This window comes from Thalassophryne amazonica, chromosome 19 (assembly GCF_902500255.1).
Source record: "Thalassophryne amazonica chromosome 19, fThaAma1.1, whole genome shotgun sequence".
NCBI lineage: Eukaryota > Metazoa > Chordata > Actinopteri > Batrachoidiformes > Batrachoididae > Thalassophryne > Thalassophryne amazonica.
Genome location: NC_047121.1, coordinates 16533257 through 16552974, shown reverse-complemented (window position 1 = coordinate 16552974; position 19718 = coordinate 16533257). Strand labels below are relative to the sequence as shown.

General features: G+C 45.6%; 1 protein-coding gene across 2 annotated transcripts in view; it reads left to right on the top strand.

The window, feature by feature from the left end:
• cfd (complement factor D (adipsin)) overlaps positions 1–18768 on the top strand; it is a 38703-nt gene extending 19935 nt beyond the window's left edge. For both annotated transcript variants that reach the window (XM_034159602.1, XM_034159601.1), the window contains 4 exons: positions 5103–5259; positions 6043–6184; positions 16732–17022; positions 18600–18768. In XM_034159602.1, coding sequence (XP_034015493.1) covers positions 5153–5259; positions 6043–6184; positions 16732–17022; positions 18600–18764 — 705 coding nt within the window. In that variant the 5' untranslated portion in view covers positions 5103–5152 and the 3' untranslated portion in view covers positions 18765–18768. The remainder of the gene's footprint in view (positions 1–5102; positions 5260–6042; positions 6185–16731; positions 17023–18599) is intronic.
• The last annotated feature ends 950 nt before the right edge of the window (positions 18769–19718 follow it).

The window sequence follows — 19718 nt, the reverse complement described above, 5'->3', positions numbered from 1 at the left end:
CAGGAGCCGGCGCACAGTCCAAGCCGGCTCCCCGTCAATGATCCGGGCAGGAGGCGGCGCCGGACCGGGAGCACAGAGGGGTGAGGTGTGGTGAGGCTTGATCCTGGAAACATGGAACACCGGGTGGATCCGCAGTGAAGCCGGGAGCTGGAGCTTCACTGTGGCAGGGCTGAGGACCTTGAGGATTTTGAAGGGTCCAATGAACCTGTCCATCAGTTTTTGGTGACTGTACTTGTAGAGGGATGTCCTTCGTCGACAACCACACCTCCTGCCTGGGCTGGTATGCAGGGGCCGGGGACCGCCGGCGGTCTGCATGGGTCTTGGCCCTCGTCCGGGCCTTCAACAAGGCAGAACGGGCGGTGCGCCACACCCGACGGCACCTCCGAAGGTGGGCCCGGACCGAGGGCACACCAACCTCTCCCTCCACCACGGGAAATAATGGGGGCTGGTACCCCAAACACACCTCAAACGGGGAGAGGCCGGTGGCAGAAGACACCTGGCTGTTATGCGCATACTCGATCCAGGCCAGATGGTTACTCCAGGCCGTCGGGTGCGCGGATGTTACGCAGCGGAGGGTCTGTTCCAGTTCTTGGTTGGCCCGCTCTGCCTGTCCGTTCGTCTGTGGATGGTACCCGGACGAGAGGCTCACGGTGGCCCCCAGTTCCCTGCAGAAGCTCCTCCAGACGTGTGAGGAGAACTGGGGACCACGATCTGAGACGATGTCGGTGGGTATCCCATGCAGACGGACGACGTGGTGGACCAGGAGGTCTGCTGTCTCCTGGGCTGTTGGGAGCTTCGGGAGGGCCACGAAGTGGGCCACCTTGGAGAATCGGTCCACTATCGTGAAGATGGTGGTGTTGCCCTGGGACGGCGGGAGGCCCGTGACGAAATCCAGGCCGATGTGGGACCAGGGGCGATGAGGCACGGATAACGGCTGAAGAAGTCCTTGGGACCTTTTATGGTCTGCCTTGCCCCTGGCACAGGTGGTGCAGGCCTGGATATATTCCCGGACGTCGGCCTCCATAGACGCCCACCAGAAGCGCTGCCGGACAACTGCCACGGTCCTTCGCACCCCTGGATGACAGGAGAGCTTGGAACCGTGACAGAAGTCCAAGACTGCAGCTCTGGCCTCTGGTGGGACGTACAAACAATTGCCGACGTCATAGTTCCGTTCAGCTGGGGTCAACCTGCGAGAAAAGTAGGCACACGGGTGAAGAACCTTATCGGTCTCTCCGCTCTGGGATAGCACGGCTCCTATCCCTGAGTCAGAGGCGTCCACTTCAACCACGAACTGGCGGCTAGGGTCGGGCTGCACCAAAACTGGTGCAGTAGAGAACCGTCGTTTCAACTCCTTGAACGCGGCTTCGCACCGATCCGACCAGGTGAAGGGGACTTTTGGAGAGGTCAGGGCTGTCAGGGGGCTAACTACCTGACTGTAGCCCTTAATGAACCTCCTATAGAAATTAGCGAAGCCGAGGAACTGTTGCAGCTTCCTACGGCTTGTTGGTTGGGGCCAATCTCTCACCGCCGCAACCTTGGCCGGATCAGGGGCGACGGAGTTAGAGGAGATGATAAACCCCAGGAAGGACAAAGACGTGCGGTGAAACTCGCACTTCTCGCCCTTCACAAACAGTCGGTTCTCTAATAACCGCTGCAGGACCTGATGTACATGCTGGACATGGGTCTCAGGGTCCGGAGAAAAGATGAGAACATCGTCCAGATATACGAAGACGAATCGGTGCAGGAAGTCCCGCAAGACGTCGTTAACCAAGGCTTGGAACGTCGCGGGGGCGTTGGTGAGGCCGAACGGCATGACCAGGTACTCAAAGTGACCTAACGGGGTGTTAAATGCCGTCTTCCATTCGTCTCCCTTCCGGATCCGAACCAGGTGATACGCATTTCTAAGATCCAGCTTAGTAAAGATTTTGGCTCCATGCAGGGGGGTGAACACGGAATCCAACAATGGCAACGGGTATCGGTTGCGAACCGTAATCTCATTCAGCCCCCTGAAATCAATGCATGGACGGAGTCCGCCATCTTTTTTGCCCACAAAAAAGAAACCTGCCCCCATCGGGGAGGTGGAGTTCCGGATCAGCCCGGCAGCTAATGAGTCCCGGATGTAGGTCTCCATTGATTCGCGCTCAGGTCGTGAGAGGTTGTACAGCCTGCTGGACGGAAACTCAGCGCCTGGAACCAAATCAATGGCACAATCGTACGGACGGTGCGGGGGAAGGGTGAGTGCCAGATCCTTGCTGAAGACGTCAGCAAGATCGTGGTACTCAACCGGCACTGACGTCAGATTGGGAGGGACTTTGACCTCCTCCTTAGCCTGTAAACCGGGGGGAACCGAGGATCCTAAACACACCCGATGGCAGGTTTTGCTCCACTGAACCACCACCCCAGACGGCCAATCAATCCGGGGATTGTGCTTCAACATCCATGGGAAGCCCAAAATCACGCGGGAGGTAGAAGGAGTTACAAAAAACTCAATCTCCTCCCGATGGTTTCCAGACACCACCAGAGTTACTGGTTGTGTCTTGTGTGTGATTAAAGGGAGGAGGGTGCCATCTAGTGCCCGCACCTGCACTGGCGAAGGAAGCGCCACCAGAGGGAGCCCTACCTCCCTTGCCCATCTGCTGTCTAGCAGACTCCCTTCTGACCCCGTGTCCACCAGTGCTGGGGCTTGAAGGGTTAAATGCCCGCTCAGGATTGTAACTGGGAGTCGTGTGGCAATCTGTGTGTGTCTCACTTGAATGTTATGACCCCCCCCTTAGCCCAGTCTCTAAGGGCGAGTGTTGTTGTTTTGGCCGTTTGGGGCAGTTTCTCTGTGTGTGCTCAGTTGAGCTGCAGAGAAAACACTCTCCACGGATCAGCCTCCTCATTTTGGCCCTGTGCGTTTCTCTAACAACGTCAGCAGGGGAGCTGTTGCCCCACGGAGCGCTGTGGTTGTGGAGCGTGGGGAGGGCGGCGCCTTTTCGAACCCGGAAGGGAGAGGGGCGGCGCGTATCCGGTCACGTCCTTCGCCTCGCTCCCGACGGCGTTCCTCCAACCGATTGTCTAACCGTATAACGAGATCGATAAGCCCATCTAAATCCCGCGGTTCCTCCTTAGCTACCAGCTGCTCCTTCAGAACCAACGACAGTCCGTTTATGAAGGCGGCGCGAAGCGCAACGTTATTCCAGCCGGACCTCGCAGCCGCGATGCGGAAGTCGACTGCATAAGCGGCTGCGCTCTCGCGTCCCTGTCTCATTGACAGCAGCACGGTTGAAGCGGTCTCTCCTCTGTTAGGGTGATCGAACACTGTTCTGAACTCCCCCACAAACCCAGTGTATGCTGATAACAACCGTGAGTTCTGTTCCCAGAGCGCCGTAGCCCAGGCGCGTGCTTTACCCCGAAGCAGAGCAATCACATAAGCTATTTTACTAGCATCTGACGCGTACATGACGGGACGTTGTGCGAAGACGAGCGAACACTGCATAAGAAAATCCGCGCACGTCTCCACACAACCTCCGTACGGCTCAGGAGGGCTTATGTATGCTTCAGGGGATGGTGGGAGGGGTTGTTGAACCACCACTGGAACATTTATATCCTGCACAGGGTCGGCAAGAGGACGAGCTGCAGCAGCGCCCTGAGCGCTCGCCGCGATCTGTGCAGAGAGAGCCTCCACCCTGCGGTTCAGGAGGATGTTTTGCTCGGTCATTTGATCCAACCGAGCCGTAAAGGCGGTGAGAATGTGCTGCAGCTCACCAATCACGTCTCCTGCAGACGCCTGTGCTCCCTGCTCTCCCATTGGTCGTTCAACAACCGGGTGACGCCCCTCGGAGTCCATGACGCTGGCCGAGATATCCTGTTGTGAAAGTGTAGTGACACGGACCCACAACAGGGGGCGCAAATGAACGGCCAATAGATGAGCCAAAAAGTAACAATTTAATGTTGTGAAACGTGCACAACGAATATACAGACAACCTCAGAATATAATTACAGTCAAATCACAAAGGTGACGTGTGGGCAGGCTCGAGGATAGAAGCCGTCTGTCCTGAGATGAACCGGAACCACACGATTTCCTCCGCCACTGAACCCAGAGAATACTGGAGCCGCCAAGTCCCGAATTCCCAGGTGATCACCGTCCCCGACTGTCGGATCTGGTACTGCTGGCGAGAACAAAGACAGTCAAGTGTGGGTGTGTGTACACCCAGTAACAACAACGGTGGGAATGCCACCTCCACCTCTCACTCAATATGCTGATGTGTTTGCAGTGATCCCTCAGAGAAAAAGAGTGCCGTCCTGCACTCACTCAGCTTCCACAAAACAAGGAACCGGTACGCCTGCAAACACTCACAATGTACAGATTACAGATAAACACAAAAAGGCTGAGGATATTACCTACAATGAAGTACGATATCTCGGCAACGAGGTGGAGATGACGTCTGGTCTTTATGGAGTGTGATGATGAAGAATGTGTGACAGCTGTCAGGAATTAATGAGTGACAGCTGTCACTCCCGGCTGTGTCCGTGGCGGCAGCGCCCTCTCGTGCCTGAAGCCCGCACTTCAGGCAGGGAGCCCTTTGGTGGTGGGCCAGCAGTACCTCTTCTGGCGGCCCACACAACACTTTCAGCTTCATTTATTCTAAATTTTAAAAAATGCTTGTACACATTTTTTTTTTCTTTTTACATGCATTCTGAAGTCCCTTAGTGATCCAAGGTTTATCTTTGCTTTGCTTATTACCAACTTTTGACACAAAGGTCAGTGTTTATCATATAACTTGGAAATAACAGAAATGAATGATTCGTAAGATTGATCTACATCCACAGTATAATTGTCACTCCAGTTTTGATGTACTAAATCCATTCTAAGATTTTCCATAGTTTCCTTTGTTATTTTCCTTGTGAAGTTTGTAATGTTACTATGGTCAATTGTATCAACTAATGATTTGAAAGTAACAATAACAGGCAAGTGGTCACTGATATCACTAATGAGTAGTCCGCCCGTTATATTTCCCAAGGTAATATTTTTCAGTATTTGCCATTTCAGCCTGGTTCCTGCACATTCTTGCTATGTGTGACGAGGGCTTAATGGTCTTTTGATCTGTACATTGTTTCAGGTGAGGGCATCATTGGTGGCAGAGAGGCGACACCACATTCTCGGCCCTACATGGCCTCCATCCAAGTCCAAGATGGAGAGAACATGAAACATGAATGTGGAGGATTTGTGATTGCAGATCAGTGGGTGATGACCGCCGTACACTGTCTTCCAACAGGGTGAGTTAATGGACTGTGGATTTAGGCAAGGGCAGGCTTTGTACAAATAAGATTATTATTGTTATTATTATTATTATCCAGATGCCCATACTTCATGAGGTGTGTTTACACTGTGAGTGCTGAGCTCCTGACACCAGAACTCTGCTGAACAACCTCTTGCGTCACGGATTGCGAGACGGCACGAGATTCACAACTGCGAAACAGCAGTGGTCCATTTAAAAATCAAATGACAAAATAGAAGTAATAATTAAATAAAATAAAAATAATAATACTGATTATAATAAAAAATAATACTGTGTATATGATAACAAGAGCCTAAGCAATTCGGAAATAAATTAAGACAGCAAATTAACATAAAAAATCCATAATTAAAAGGAAATGAAAGGGTTGAGTTCTTTTTCTAAAAATTGTTGAGGTCTAAGGTTCTAAAACATTCTGGACTCACATGCCATTCCAACGCATTATATAAACATTCCATAATTTATTACCACTCTTGAAAAATGTCAAGGTCAAGGTCAACTTTATTGTCCCATTAGGGAAATTTGTCTTAGGCGTTGCACTACATTATCGCTTCACAGGGCAGATAGCTACCTATATTATAAACATTACCCAATATGGGGCCTGTGGATCCCCACGGGCAACACACTAGTTTTATATATATGACATTCAATAGGATACATTTGCCAAACCATCCTAAATTTTAATTTGATTCGGAGCTGTATTTTTTTAAATTGTGAACGTATTCCCACTCAGTATTATTATGTGATTGTGTTGTTTTCACAGACCAAATGGAAGGAAAGTTGTGTTGGGTGTCCATTCCCTGAGTGAAGCTGAAGAGACAAAGCAAACCTTTGACATTCTGGAACTTCACAACCACCCAGAATACAGTGGATCAAATTATGACAATGATATTGCTTTAATCAAGGTAAACTTATTGCTTGTCCACCTATTCCTGTGGGAGAGCAAAAAGACAAGTTGTACCATGCTTACAACTTTAGTATGCACTGGTTTGTGCTTTTAATTTGGAATCTGTATTTTCAACATAGGCTTTGTTTTGGAATGTTCAGAAAAGGAAGCACTCCAATTGTCAATTTTTGACATTTAGACATATAACCCCAAATCCAATGAAGTTGGGATGTGGTGTAAAATGTAAATAAAACAGAATACAATGATTTTCAAATCCTCTTCAACCTATATTCAATTGAATAGACCACAAAGACAATATATTTAATGTTCAAACTGATAAATTTTATCGTTTTTGTGCAAATACTTGCTCATTTTGAAATGGAGGCCTACAACACATTTCAAAAAAGTTGGGAGGGGGCAACAAAAGACTGGGAAAGTTGATGAATGCTCAAAGAACACCTAACTGGAAACAGGTGAGTGTCATGATTGGGTATAAAAGTAGCATCCCCAAAAGGCACAGCTATTCACAAGCAAAGATGGGGCAAGGATCATCACTTTGTGAACAGCTGCTTGAAACAATAGTCCAACAGTTTAAGAACAATGTTTCTCAACATTCATTCTCAAGGAATTTAGGGATACTATCATCTACAGTCCATAATATGTATAATCAAAAGATTCAGAGAATCTGGAGAACTTTCTATATGTCAGCAGCAAGGCCAAAAACCAACATTGAATGCCAGTGACCTTCGATCCCTCGGGCGGCACTGCCTTAAAAACCGACATTGTGTAAAGAATCTTACTCCGTGGGTACAGGAACACTTCAGTTAACACATTTCGTCGCTACATTTACAAGTGCAAGTTAAAACTCTTCCATCCAAAGTGAAAGTCATACATCAACAACATCCAGAAACGCCACCGCCTTCACTGGGCCCGAGCTCATTTGAAATGGACAGATGCAAAGTGGAAAAGTGTGCTGTGGTCTGATGAGTCCACATTTCAAATTGTTTCTGGAAATCATGGACGTCGTGTCCTCCGGACAAAAGAGGAAAAAGACCATCTAGATTGTTACCAGCGCAAAGTTCAAAAGCCAGCATCTGTGATGGTATGGGGGTGTGTTAGTGCCCATGACATGGGCAATGTACACATCTGTGATGGGACCATGAATGCTGAAAGGTACATCCAGGTTTTGGAGCAACACATGCTGCCATCCAAGCAACGTCTTTTTCAGGGACGTCCCTGCTTATGTCAGCAAGACAATGCCAAGCCACATTCTGCACATGTTACAACAGCGTGGCTTCGTAGTAAAAGAGTGTGGGTACTAGACTGGCCTGCCAGCATTCCAGACTTGTCGCCCACTGAAAATGTGTCGCGCATTATGAAGCGCAAAATACGACAACGGAGACCCCGGACTGTTGAACAACTGAAGTCGTATATCAATCAATCAATCAATCAATCAATTTTTTTATATAGCGCCAAATCACAACAAACAGTTGCCCCAAGGCGCTTTATATTGCAAGGCAAGGCCATACAATAATTATGTAAAACCCCAACGGTCAAAACGACCCCCTGTGAGCAAGCACTTGGCTACAGTGGGAAGGAAAAACTCCCTTTTAACAGGAAGAAACCTCCAGCAGAACCAGGCTCAGGGAGGGGCAGTCTTCTGCTGGGACTGGTTGGGGCTGAGGGAGAGAACCAGGAAAAAGACATGCTGTGGAGGGGAGCAGAGATCGATCACTAATGATTAAATGCAGAGTGGTGCATACAGAGCAAAAAGAGAAAGAAACAGTGCATCATGGGAACCCCCCAGCAGTCTACGTCTATAGCAGCATAACTAAGGGATGGTTCAGGGTCACCTGATCCAGCCCTAACTATAAGCTTTAGCAAAAAGGAAAGTTTTAAGCCTAATCTTAAAAGTAGAGAGGGTGTCTGTCTCCCTGATCTGAATTGGGAGCTGGTTCCACAGGAGAGGAGCCTGAAAGCTGAAGGCTCTGCCTCCCATTCTACTCTTACAAACCCTAGGAACTACAAGTAAGCCTGCAGTCTGAGAGCGAAGCGCTCTATTGGGGTGATATGGTACTACGAGGTCCCTAAGATAAGATGGGACCTGATTATTCAAAACCTTATAAGTAAGAAGAAGAATTTTAAATTCTATTCTAGAATTAACAGGAAGCCAATGAAGAGAGGCCAATATGGGTGAGATATGCTCTCTCCTTCTAGTCCCCGTCAGTACTCTAGCTGCAGCATTTTGAATTAACTGAAGGCTTTTTAGGGAACTTTTAGGACAACCTGATAATAATGAATTACAATAGTCCAGCCTAGAGGAAATAAATGCATGAATTAGTTTTTCAGCATCACTCTGAGACAAGACCTTTCTGATTTTAGAGATATTGCGTAAATGCAAAAAAGCAGTCCTACATATTTGTTTAATATGCGCTTTGAATGACATATCCTGATCAAAAATGACTCCAGGATTTCTCACAGTATTACTAGAGGTCAGGGTAATGCCATCCAGAGTAAGGATCTGGTTAGACACCATGTTTCTAAGATTTGTGGGGCCAAGTACAATAACTTCAGTTTTATCTGAGTTTAAAAGCAGGAAATTAGAGGTCATCCATGTCTTTATGTCTGTAAGACAATCCTGCAGTTTAGCTAATTGGTGTGTGTCCTCTGGCTTCATGGATAGATAAAGCTGGGTATCATCTGCGTAACAATGAAAATTTAAGCAATACCGTCTAATAATACTGCCTAAGGGAAGCATGTATAAAGTGAATAAAATTGGTCCTAGCACAGAACCTTGTGGAACTCCATAATTAACTTTAGTCTGTGAAGAAGATTCCCCATTTACATGAACAAATTGTAATCTATTAGACAAATATGATTCAAACCACCGCAGCGCAGTGCCTTTAATGCCTATGGCATGCTCTAATCTCTGTAATAAATTTTATGGTCAACTGTATCAAAAGCAGCACTGAGGTCTAACAGAACAAGCACAGAGATGAGTCCACTGTCTGAGGCCATAAGAAGATCATTTGTAACCTTCACTAATGCTGTTTCTGTACTATGATGAATTCTAAAACCTGACTGAAACTCTTCAAATAGACCATTCCTCTGCAGATGATCAGTTAGCTGTTTTACAACTACCCTTTCAAGAATTTTTGAGAGAAAAGGAAGGTTGGAGATTGGCCTATAATTAGCTAAGATAGCTGGGTCAAGTGATGGCTTTTTAAGTAATGGTTTAATTACTGCCACCTTAAAAGCCTGTGGTACATAGCCAACTAACAAAGATAGATTGATCATATTTAAGATCGAAGCATTAAATAATGGTAGGGCTTCCTTGAGCAGCCTGGTAGGAATGGGGTCTAATAAACATGTTGATGGTTTGGATGAAGTAACTAATGAAAATAACTCAGACAGAACAATCGGAGAGAAAGAGTCTAACCAAATACCGGCATCACTGAAAGCAGCCAAAGATAACGATACGTCTTTGAGATGGTTATGAGTAATTTTTTCTCTAATAGTTAAAATTTTGTTAGCAAAGAAAGTCATGAAGTCATTACTAGTTAAAGTTAATGGAATACTCAGCTCAATAGAGCTCTGACTCTTTGTCAGCCTGGCTACAGTGCTGAAAAGAAACCTGGGGTTGTTCTTATTTTCTTCAATTAGTGATGAGTAGAAAGATGTCCTAGCTTTACGGAGGGCTTTTTTATAGAGCAACAGACTCTTTTTCCAGGCTAAGTGAAGATCTTCTATCTTACGGGTTATCTGCTTTAAGCTACGAGTTTGTGAGTTATACCACGGAGTCAGGCACTTCTGATTTAAAGCTCTCTTTTTTAGAGGAGCTACAGCATCCAAAGTTGTCTTCAATGAGGATGTAAAACTATTGACGAGATACTCTATCTCACTTACAGAGTTTAGGTAGCTACTCTGCACTGTGTTGGTATATGGCATTAGAGAACATAAAGAAGGAATCATATCCTTAAACCTAGTTACAGCGCTTTCTGAAAGACTTCTAGTGTAATGAAACTTATTCCCCACTGCTGGGTAGTCCATCAGAGTAAATGTAAATGTTATTAAGAAATGATCAGACAGAAGGGAGTTTTCAGGGAATACTGTTAAGTCTTCAATTTCCATACCATAAGTCAGAACAAGATCTAAGATATGATTAAAGTGGTGGGTGGACTCATTTACTTTTTGAGCAAAGCCAATAGAGTCTAATAATAGATTAAATGCAGTGTTGAGGCTGTCATTCTCAGCATCTGTGTGGATGTTAAAATCGCCCACTATAATTATCTTATCTGAGCTAAGCACTAAGTCAGACAAAAGGTCTGAAAATTCACAGAGAAACTCACAGTAACGACCAGGTGGACGATAGATAATAACAAATAAAACTGGTTTTTGGGACTTCCAATTTGGATGGACAAGACTAAGAGTCAAGCTTTCAAATGATTTAAAGCTCTGTCTGGGTTTTTGATTAATTAATAAGCTGGAATGGAAGACTCATTTAAACTAACATATTCATCCTGCTGTAACCAGGTTTCTGTAAGGCAGAATAAATCAATATGTTGATCAATTATTATATCATTTACCAACAGGGACTTAGAAGAGAGAGACCTAATGTTTAATAGACCACATTTAACTGTTTTAGTCTGTGGTGCAGTTGAAGGTGCTATATTATTTTTTCTTTTTGAATTTTTATGCTTAAATAGATTTTTGCTGGTTATTGGTGGCCTGGGAGCAGGCACCGTCTCTACGGGGATGGGGTAATGAGGGGATGGCAGTGGGAGAGAAGCTGCAGAGAGGTGTGTAAGACTACAACTCTGCTTCCTGGTCCCAACCCTGGATAGTCACGGTTTGGAGGATTTAAGAAAATTGGCCAGATTTCTAGAAATGAGAGCTGCTCCATCCAAAGTGGGATGGATGCCGTCTCTCCTAACAAGACCAGGTTTTCCCCAGAAGCTTTGCCAATTATCTATGAAGCCCACCTCATTTTTTGGACACCACTCAGACAGCCAGCAATTCAAGGAGAACATGCAGCTAAACATGTCACTCCCGGTCCGATTGGGGAGGGGCCCAGAGAAAACTACAGAGTCCGACATTGTTTTTGCAAAGTTACACACCGATTTTTTTTAATGAAAGACGTGCGGACGGATCCGTGCGGACGGATCCGCGCGTCGGGACGCAGCCGACGCGGTGCGGCGGCACAGGAAAAACACCTCCGTGTTGATAACCATTTGTAAAATCCAGGCGGCTTTTGATGGCTTTCAGTGGAGTGAGTATATGAGAAATTGTTTAACAGGCAGGACATGTTCCAACTTGTCCTTAAGGCTTTCAACAGAGGTGTTTTTCCTGTGGCGGAGCGTCGTGGCGGCTGCGTCCCGACGCGCGGACCCGTCCGCACGTCTTTCATTAAAAAAATCTCCTTTAACAGTGGAATATCCGGATAAAATGCTGAAACCGACTTCTTCTGAAACTTCTCTGTTCTCTCACGACGTCCTGGATCAATAGAGCCTGAAATGTGGAGGTTTTCAGCTTGAAACAGGCTGATGACGCCGCCTGAGAGCGCTGAGCGACGTCTCGCACCGTGAAAAGTCCTTAAAGCGACAGTATCACCTCAAAATCTCTCATCAGACGTTAAAATTTTCACTGAAAACCAGCTTAATTTTTCGAACCGTGTCCACTTCGATGTGTCTCACAGGTTTAGAAAAAATTTTGATCAAACAAAGCTCCAGTCTCTCAGCAACTTCTCAGACAAAGGAATTCCGACGAGGGGCTGGACGACTCCTCCCACAAGGAGTGCTCACAGGCGAATGACGTCACCGACAGGCGTGGAAAAACTCACGCATGCGCACGAGGGTTCAAGCATGTCTGACGTAAAAACATATGAATGAAATCCATATAGTTTTTGAAAAAAATAAAAAGGACCGTTACTTTATTGACAGCCCTCGTATAGGCTGAAGAGGATTTGCAAATCATTGTATTCTGTTTTTATTTACATTTAACACAATGTCCCAACTTCATTGGAATTGGGGTTGTATTTAGAATTTGACATTGAAAAGATATTATAGAGGGGTGTAGTCACTTAAATCTATATGCTGTCACTAACTTGCTATGGTTGCCGACAATGACTCTCTATCTTGCAGAGTACATCATGTCAGCTAGCAAGGCCGTGAAAATTATTTTACCATTATGTCATACTGAAGTGTTTCTAAAAACAATTCAAGACACTGCTCAGTCTGTTATGTGTCGGACGCAGCCCGGAGAACCGACCAGCGTTTGAAGGACCCAGTATAAAATAAGCAGAGCACGGTACAAAGGATAACAGAGTTTAATAAACATAACAGTGATGTGAAAAAATATAAAAGTGCGCAGTCTGGCGTGGTGGATTGCGGTGCGCTCCCAGCAGCGCTAACGGTCCGGAGCCAGAACCAATTCGGACCCAAGGACCCCGCCGACACCCCCCAGGTGGCCGCGACAAACCGAGTCTGTGAAAGAAGGAATCATTATGTGAGTCCACACTCAACACACAGAGAGAACGCTCAAAGGTGCACAAACAGCAAACACTTCCTGGCTTAATTACTAATCAGCTTCCCACCCTGCAGGCATGGAACATCCAGTTCACAAAACTCCACTGCAGAGGAAGCTGATTACACGACCAACATACAGCTCAATATAATAAGGTGTGAGGAACACCACATTTACTGACTGTATAAATGTTAGTCACAAAATCTAACGTACCTCAGGAAGTGTGCTGACGAGCGTGAGACCTCACCCCCTCCTCTTTCACAGACCATGCATCAAACCTGGACGTTCTCTGCATCCACTGATGATGAGATGGCTCTTGAGACGACGATCTCACCCGTCTGGTCACAAGGTCGAGTCTCTGGCAAATACACACTGTGTACTCCAGTCTTAAATGCCACCATGTTCCAATCCATTGTAGATGCACCACAGCTGTGAGTCCTGACGAGCCGCAGGTGATCAGCCTCAGGTGATCAGGGTGAGGTCCTGATAAACTCAGCTACACAGCCACTCAGTCCCAAATGCAAGCCACCTGGAAGGAAAAACAAAAGACAGGACAGAAAACAGAAACAAAAGGCAGCCAGGCCCCCCCAGCCACACAACAGCACCCCATCCTCACGGGAAGCCTCCCGGTGACCACACACAGGAGAAACACCCCCCTCCAGGGGCCATGGCTGGAAACTGTATCTGCATTCGTCTTCCAACAGAATGGTTGATGTCTTCTCCTCTGGCTGCATCTTTGCCTTTGTTTCTGTCAGTCACTTAGCACAGGTGTGGGCAGGAGTTCTTAAACCTGTGCGGTCAGCCTTTGTCCAACCATGTTCAGTCTAATTAGTCATAAAACAAAAAAGACAAACAAACAACCAAACCACCCCCCCTCCCCAGGGGACCGTTCCATCAAACCCCGGGAAGGGGAGAAAAGAAAAACCCAAACTTAAGCTTGCAAATAAAAATGCTAACACCCCCCCCCCCCCCCCCTCCCCAAAGGACCGTTCCATCAAACCCCGGGAAGGGGAGAAAAGAAAAACAACCCAAACTTAAGCTAACAAATAAAAACACTAACACCCCCCCCCCCCAACGACATGTAGGGACCAACACCCCCCAGAGGACATCCCGCCAGCTCCAGGAGTAATAACCACAGCCGAGGTCCCTCTGGGATCCAATGTCACCCACGGGGACTCCCAGCGCCTCCCAGAGGACCATTCCATCAACCCCAGGAGACGCCTCCCCTCATGACCAACGGACCCAGCCCCGGCCGTCTATGGCTAGATGGACCCACAGCCCTTTCCCCCCCAGAGGACACCACAGTCAAACCCTGAGGGCGGAAAAACAAAAGGAGAAAAAAAAAGCATACAAACAAAACAACCCCACCCCCTTGGCGCAGTGGAAACTGGAAGCACGTCCAGTGTCACCATCCGTGACTATACCCCAGAAGCCAACCGGGAGGAGTGGAACAGCGGTTATGGCAGATGGCACAAAACGGCGCCACTCCTCCGACTTCCAAACCAGCCACCAGCTGCAGGTATATCCCACTGCCCCAAACCTCAGCCACGCCGATGGCAGACGGCTCAAAGGCGCGCTGAAGCCGGAGGTGGAACAGGGAATCAACAAACAAAAACACCCCCCCCCCCCCCCCAGGTGCAGAGGTTACCTGGGAAATGCCCAGCATAACCAAACTGCACCACTCCAGCAACGCCGACACTACGGCTCACATGGCTGGAGCCAGAGGAGAAGAGAGGGAACAAAAAGAAAATACCCCAAACCCCCCCCCTCCCCTCCCGGGTGCAGAGGTTACCTGGGAAACGCCCAGCATAACCAAACTGCACCACTCCAGCAACGCCGACTCTACGGCTCACCCGGCTGGAGTCAGAGGAGAAGAGAGGGCATAACAAAAAACAAAACAAAAAAAAAGAAAAAACAACCCAATTACCCCCCATCACCCCCCAGGGGACCGTCCCATCAAACCCTGGGAGGTGAAACTAAAAGAAATAAAAAGAAAGACTAACAGACTAACATAAAGTTGCTTGGGTCCTTTTTGTGCTCCAAACAGACTGCAGGGACACGACCCCAGACACTAATAGTGGAAAACAAAAAATAAAATCCCACACAAAATGAACTAACACAAAACAAATAAGTGATTTATACCGTCAAGCTCAAACAAATGGAACACACCTGTTCCAACTTAAGAGCTTGACGGTAATGTGACTCAGTCACCAACAGAGGGAGCCAGAGTGCTAAAAATGAAAAACCCCCTTTGGTGACAGAAAATAATTCATGCTGCTTTTCCTGTGAGCAACACAACCAAAAATGTGATTCAACTAAATAACACCGGAGCTGACACAACAGACGCAGTAGCTATCATTACCCGGGGAAACGGGGCTACGACTGTAACACAGGAAGCACCGCGACCCGTGCCACAGAGCTCCGCCGTGCGCGTTCACCCATTACAGACCCACTCCTGCAGCTCCCGTTCAAACCTCTTATCCGGTCGAAGTGCGACGTGAAGCCGTCGCCAGTCACACTCCACCACGACCCACGGATAAGGCACACACAGGAACACGGCTGCACGAGCGCTCAAATCAGTATTCAGTAATGGGTTCTCCAACGCGCACCATCTGGGCGGAGAGCACCCGCAACTGATCCGGATAACTTCTGAACGTCTGCTGCCGCCTTCCCGGCGCGTTACCGTCTCTGCTACCGCTGGGTCCATGATGTTTGGCCAGAGACTACTGTTATGTGTCGGACGCAGCCCGGAGAACCGACCAGCGTTTGAAGGACCCAGTATAAAATAAGCAGAGCATGGTACAAAGGATAACAGAGTTTAATAAACATAACAGTGATGTGAAAAAATATAAAAGTGCGTGGTCTGGCGTGGTGGATTGCGGTGCGCTCCCAGCAGCGCTAACGGTCCGGAGCCAGAACCAATTCGGACCCAAGGACCCCGCCGACAGCCCCCAGGTGGCCGCGACAAACCGAGTCTGTGAAAGAAGGAATCATTATGTGAGTCCACACTCAACACACAGAGAGAACGCTCAAAGGTGCACAAACAGCAAACACTTCCTGGCTCAATTACTAATCAGCTTCCCACCCTGCAGGCATGGAACATCCAGTTCACAAAACTCCACTGCAGAGGAAGCTGATTATACAACCAACATACAGCTCAATATAATAAGGTGTGAGGAACACCACATTTACTGACTGTATAAATGTTAGTCACAAAATCTAACGTACCTCAGGAAGTGTGCTGACGAGCGTGAGACCTCACCCCCTCCTCTTTCACAGACCATGCATCAAACCTGGACGTTCTCTGCATCCACTGATGATGAGATGGCTCTTGAGACGACGATCTCACCCGTCTGGTCACAAGGTCGAGTCTCTGGCAAATACACACTGTGTACTCCAGTCTTAAATGCCACCATGTTCCAATCCATTGTAGATGCACCACAGCTGTGAGTCCTGACGAGCCGCAGGTGATCAGCCTCAGGTGATCAGGGTGAGGTCCTGATAAACTCAGCTACACAGCCACTCAATCCCAAATGCAAGCCACCTGGAAGGAAAAACAAAAGACAGGACAGAAAACAGAAACAAAAGGCAGCCAGGCCCCCCCAGCCACACAACACAGTCAATTGTAACAAGAATAGTCTAGAAAAATCTCACTCATGTAATGGTTGATTTCTGATTATATAGGGACCACACTTGCATGCAAACTGTAGTATATCCTAACATAATATTCAGTGTTCACTGTTTCCTTTCATGTCATCATGTTAGAAAGCATCAACTAAAAGTGATAACTTTTCAAAAGTAGTGAGCAGAACTTTTATTCTGCCCCAGGAAATTGGTTTGCAAGTAAATTTTAAACGGCGTAAATCCCAAAGGTAAATACTGAATCATCTTGACTCAGTATTGGCATTGATGCAGACATTTTATGTATGATGTTTGTGTTTTGATGTTGCTGTGATCACATGGAAAATAAAATGTTATGCTTTCAGAGATGAGTGCTGTCACTTCCATCTTTGCCAACAAGGACTTTCTGTGTGATTTTTATAGCTGGATCGTCCATTTAACAGTTCTGAAGCTGTTAAAGCGGTGGAGTACCTGCGAACAGGTGGCACAAACCCCAGCACGGGTGCAGAGGTGGACACAGCTGGCTGGGGATCCATTGACGATCTGGGGTCCCGACCAGACAAGCTGAAAGAGGTGTCCGTTGAAGTGATGAGCTCAGCCCGGTGTGGACGCAGAGACTATTTTGGCAGGAAGTTCACCGACAACATGATATGTGCACATAAACTATGTCCAGAGCCTTGTGATCAGCCCTATAAAAAAGAAGACTCCTGTGATGTAAGCATTTACAAATAATTAATTCTTTTCTGAAGTAATTGTTTTATTTACTGTTTTGAGTAATTCAAACCAGTGAATTGCTTTGCAAAGCAATTGTTTCATTTAGTGTTTCAAGCATTTTAAAACAGGAAAACATTTTCTGCAACAATTTTTTTATTTAATATTCTGAGCATTTTAAAACTCTTACATTTATTTTGAGGATTTAAAAGCAATGAATTGCATTGCAAACATACAGGGTTTTTTTTATTATTTTGAATGTTTCAAAACTGTGAATCATTTTCTAAAGCAGTTGATTTGGTTTAAAGACTCAAAAAGCCATTATTTTTCCAACATCATTGGTGGAATGTTTAGGGACAGGATTAAACATGAAATCCACCTCCCTGACATACGTTTTGAGTCAGTAAAAATCAACACTTTTATGTTAAGTTCTCATTTTTTCTATAAATATTTTTTAAAGTTGAAAATATGGATAAAGTTGTAAAACATATGTGATTATAAAGACTGCTATGGTCTTGTGAATCAAAATATAGGAAGAAATGTAAAAATATATATATACCTTCCTAAGTACGCCTGTGCTGCTGTTATCTAGATTTTAACAGTGTATGTGTCATCGCTATTAGGGTGCCACTCAATATTATGGCCAAAAAAAATCAACTTTTTCCAGGTCCCACCCCTTTTCTTTTATGAAGCATATTAACTACTACAAGTTTCATTCACATATGGATATTTACTATATACTGGTAGCTATATCACGCAATATAATTTTGGCTCAGTTGACCAGTCTGGCTATGAAAGTGAACTAGATGTAGAGTTCATAACCTCAGCTGTCAATCCAATTAAGGGTGATATCATCTGCTTCATTCAGCAACAACTAACAGATTTTCATCCTAGAGATGATGACCATGAGCTCTTGCACTTGTCACTGCTGTTTCTGGGAGCTGACAGCAATGGTGGTGTACACATTCAGGCCCCTGGGGCATTCCATCAAGCTAGATGATGGCAAAACTCATATGCACTCTGAAGATATACATCTTTTGTTCCCAGTTCAGACTGACTGCACGTGAACTCTTGTCTCTTGGCCATTTGAACACAATTGTGATAAAGGTCTATGCCAAGGCTTGGTTCACATGCATGTGTGTGTCATCTGCTCCACAAAATGATCTGCAGCTACTGCTTGAGCTGGACAGCTATGAGGACAAATGAAGCTATTGCTAAAGCTGCAATAAAGTCATTCTCTGGACAGTACATTGTTTTGTGTGTTAATCCATTATTGTTTTTTAAAGCACTTATTAAGTTCTAAGGTAACTGCTTGCTGCTGCTAGTCTTCATTTTAAGTATTTCTATGATATTCTTATGTTTGTGTTAAAACAACTGTTATTTAATATATCCAAATTTTTCCAAAAATTACAAAAAATTGATGCTGTTGAGTTACCAGTAAATATTATTATAATACATCCAAATTTTGTCAGCTTTTTTCTTTTCACATTAAGAACAAATCTGGGGGGTGGGACAATAAAAGTTAGAAACTTATTTGTGAGTGGCACCCTAATCACCATTCTGTTTTTCTTCTCTTTCAGGGTGATTCTGGAGGGCCTTTGCTTTACAACGGTGTGGCCGTAGGCATTACCTCTAATGGAGGGAAGAAATGTGGCCAAATTAAAAAGCCTGGAATATACACAATTATCTCTCACTACACGGAGTGGATTAACAACACCATGGCCCCGCAGCCCCCCACAGAATAATTCTCCTGTTAGCATGCCACCCATATTTCCACCACTGTGTTTCTCCACAGGTCCTATTATTAAGTGACAAAGATGTTCTTTCATATACTTGTAATCTCACCATGGTGATTTGGATAAAAAATATTTTTTGCTGTATAATAAATACACTTGCAACAAACATTCACCTGAATAAAGTTTATTACATCATCTCTTACATCAACCAGTAAAATACAAATGGTGTAAATCACTTGTGCTTCCTGCATTGAAATAAACAAATCAAGACATGGCACAACACAACTTCTTCTACACGACTGTTCAAAAAACTGATTGATCACCCAATAATAACATTGATTTTAAAAGATTCACTGATATGAGCCTGTACCAAACAGAGAAATCACAGAATAAATCAAATATCCCACTGTATGACATGATTGATTTTGTGGTATGTTGTGTTTTAGTTTGTGAAATCCCTACACCACTGTTCAAGGAAGACATTGCCAATAATACAAATCGGCAACTTATCCAACACAAAGTTATTCACAGAATTCATCATCAACAAAAATTTACAAAATGGGATGAACCAACTCTGACATTTAGTCAGAATCCACTAGCAGCACAAAAAAAAATAAATAAATAAATAAAAAAAGGAAGAAAAAAATACTCTACACTGACCCAAACTTCCAATGCAACACCCATGTTTATTCAGGGACAAACAATATTCTGTGCAAACATAAACCTGAATCACTGCAAAAAAAAAAGTGGAAAAAGCTGTCACACACTTTTGTAACACTTTTGTGGGTCCACCTCTAGCATCACACAGTTTGAATTTTGTGATGCATAGAGGTGATCAGCTATTGGTTTTTGCCTGTTTAATCCTGTTCTAGTAGTCCTCTTATAGTGTCTGAGACAACTCTTGCACCTCGGATGGTTCTGGATCACACATCCACACGATGATCCAGAATGTCCCAAAGTCAT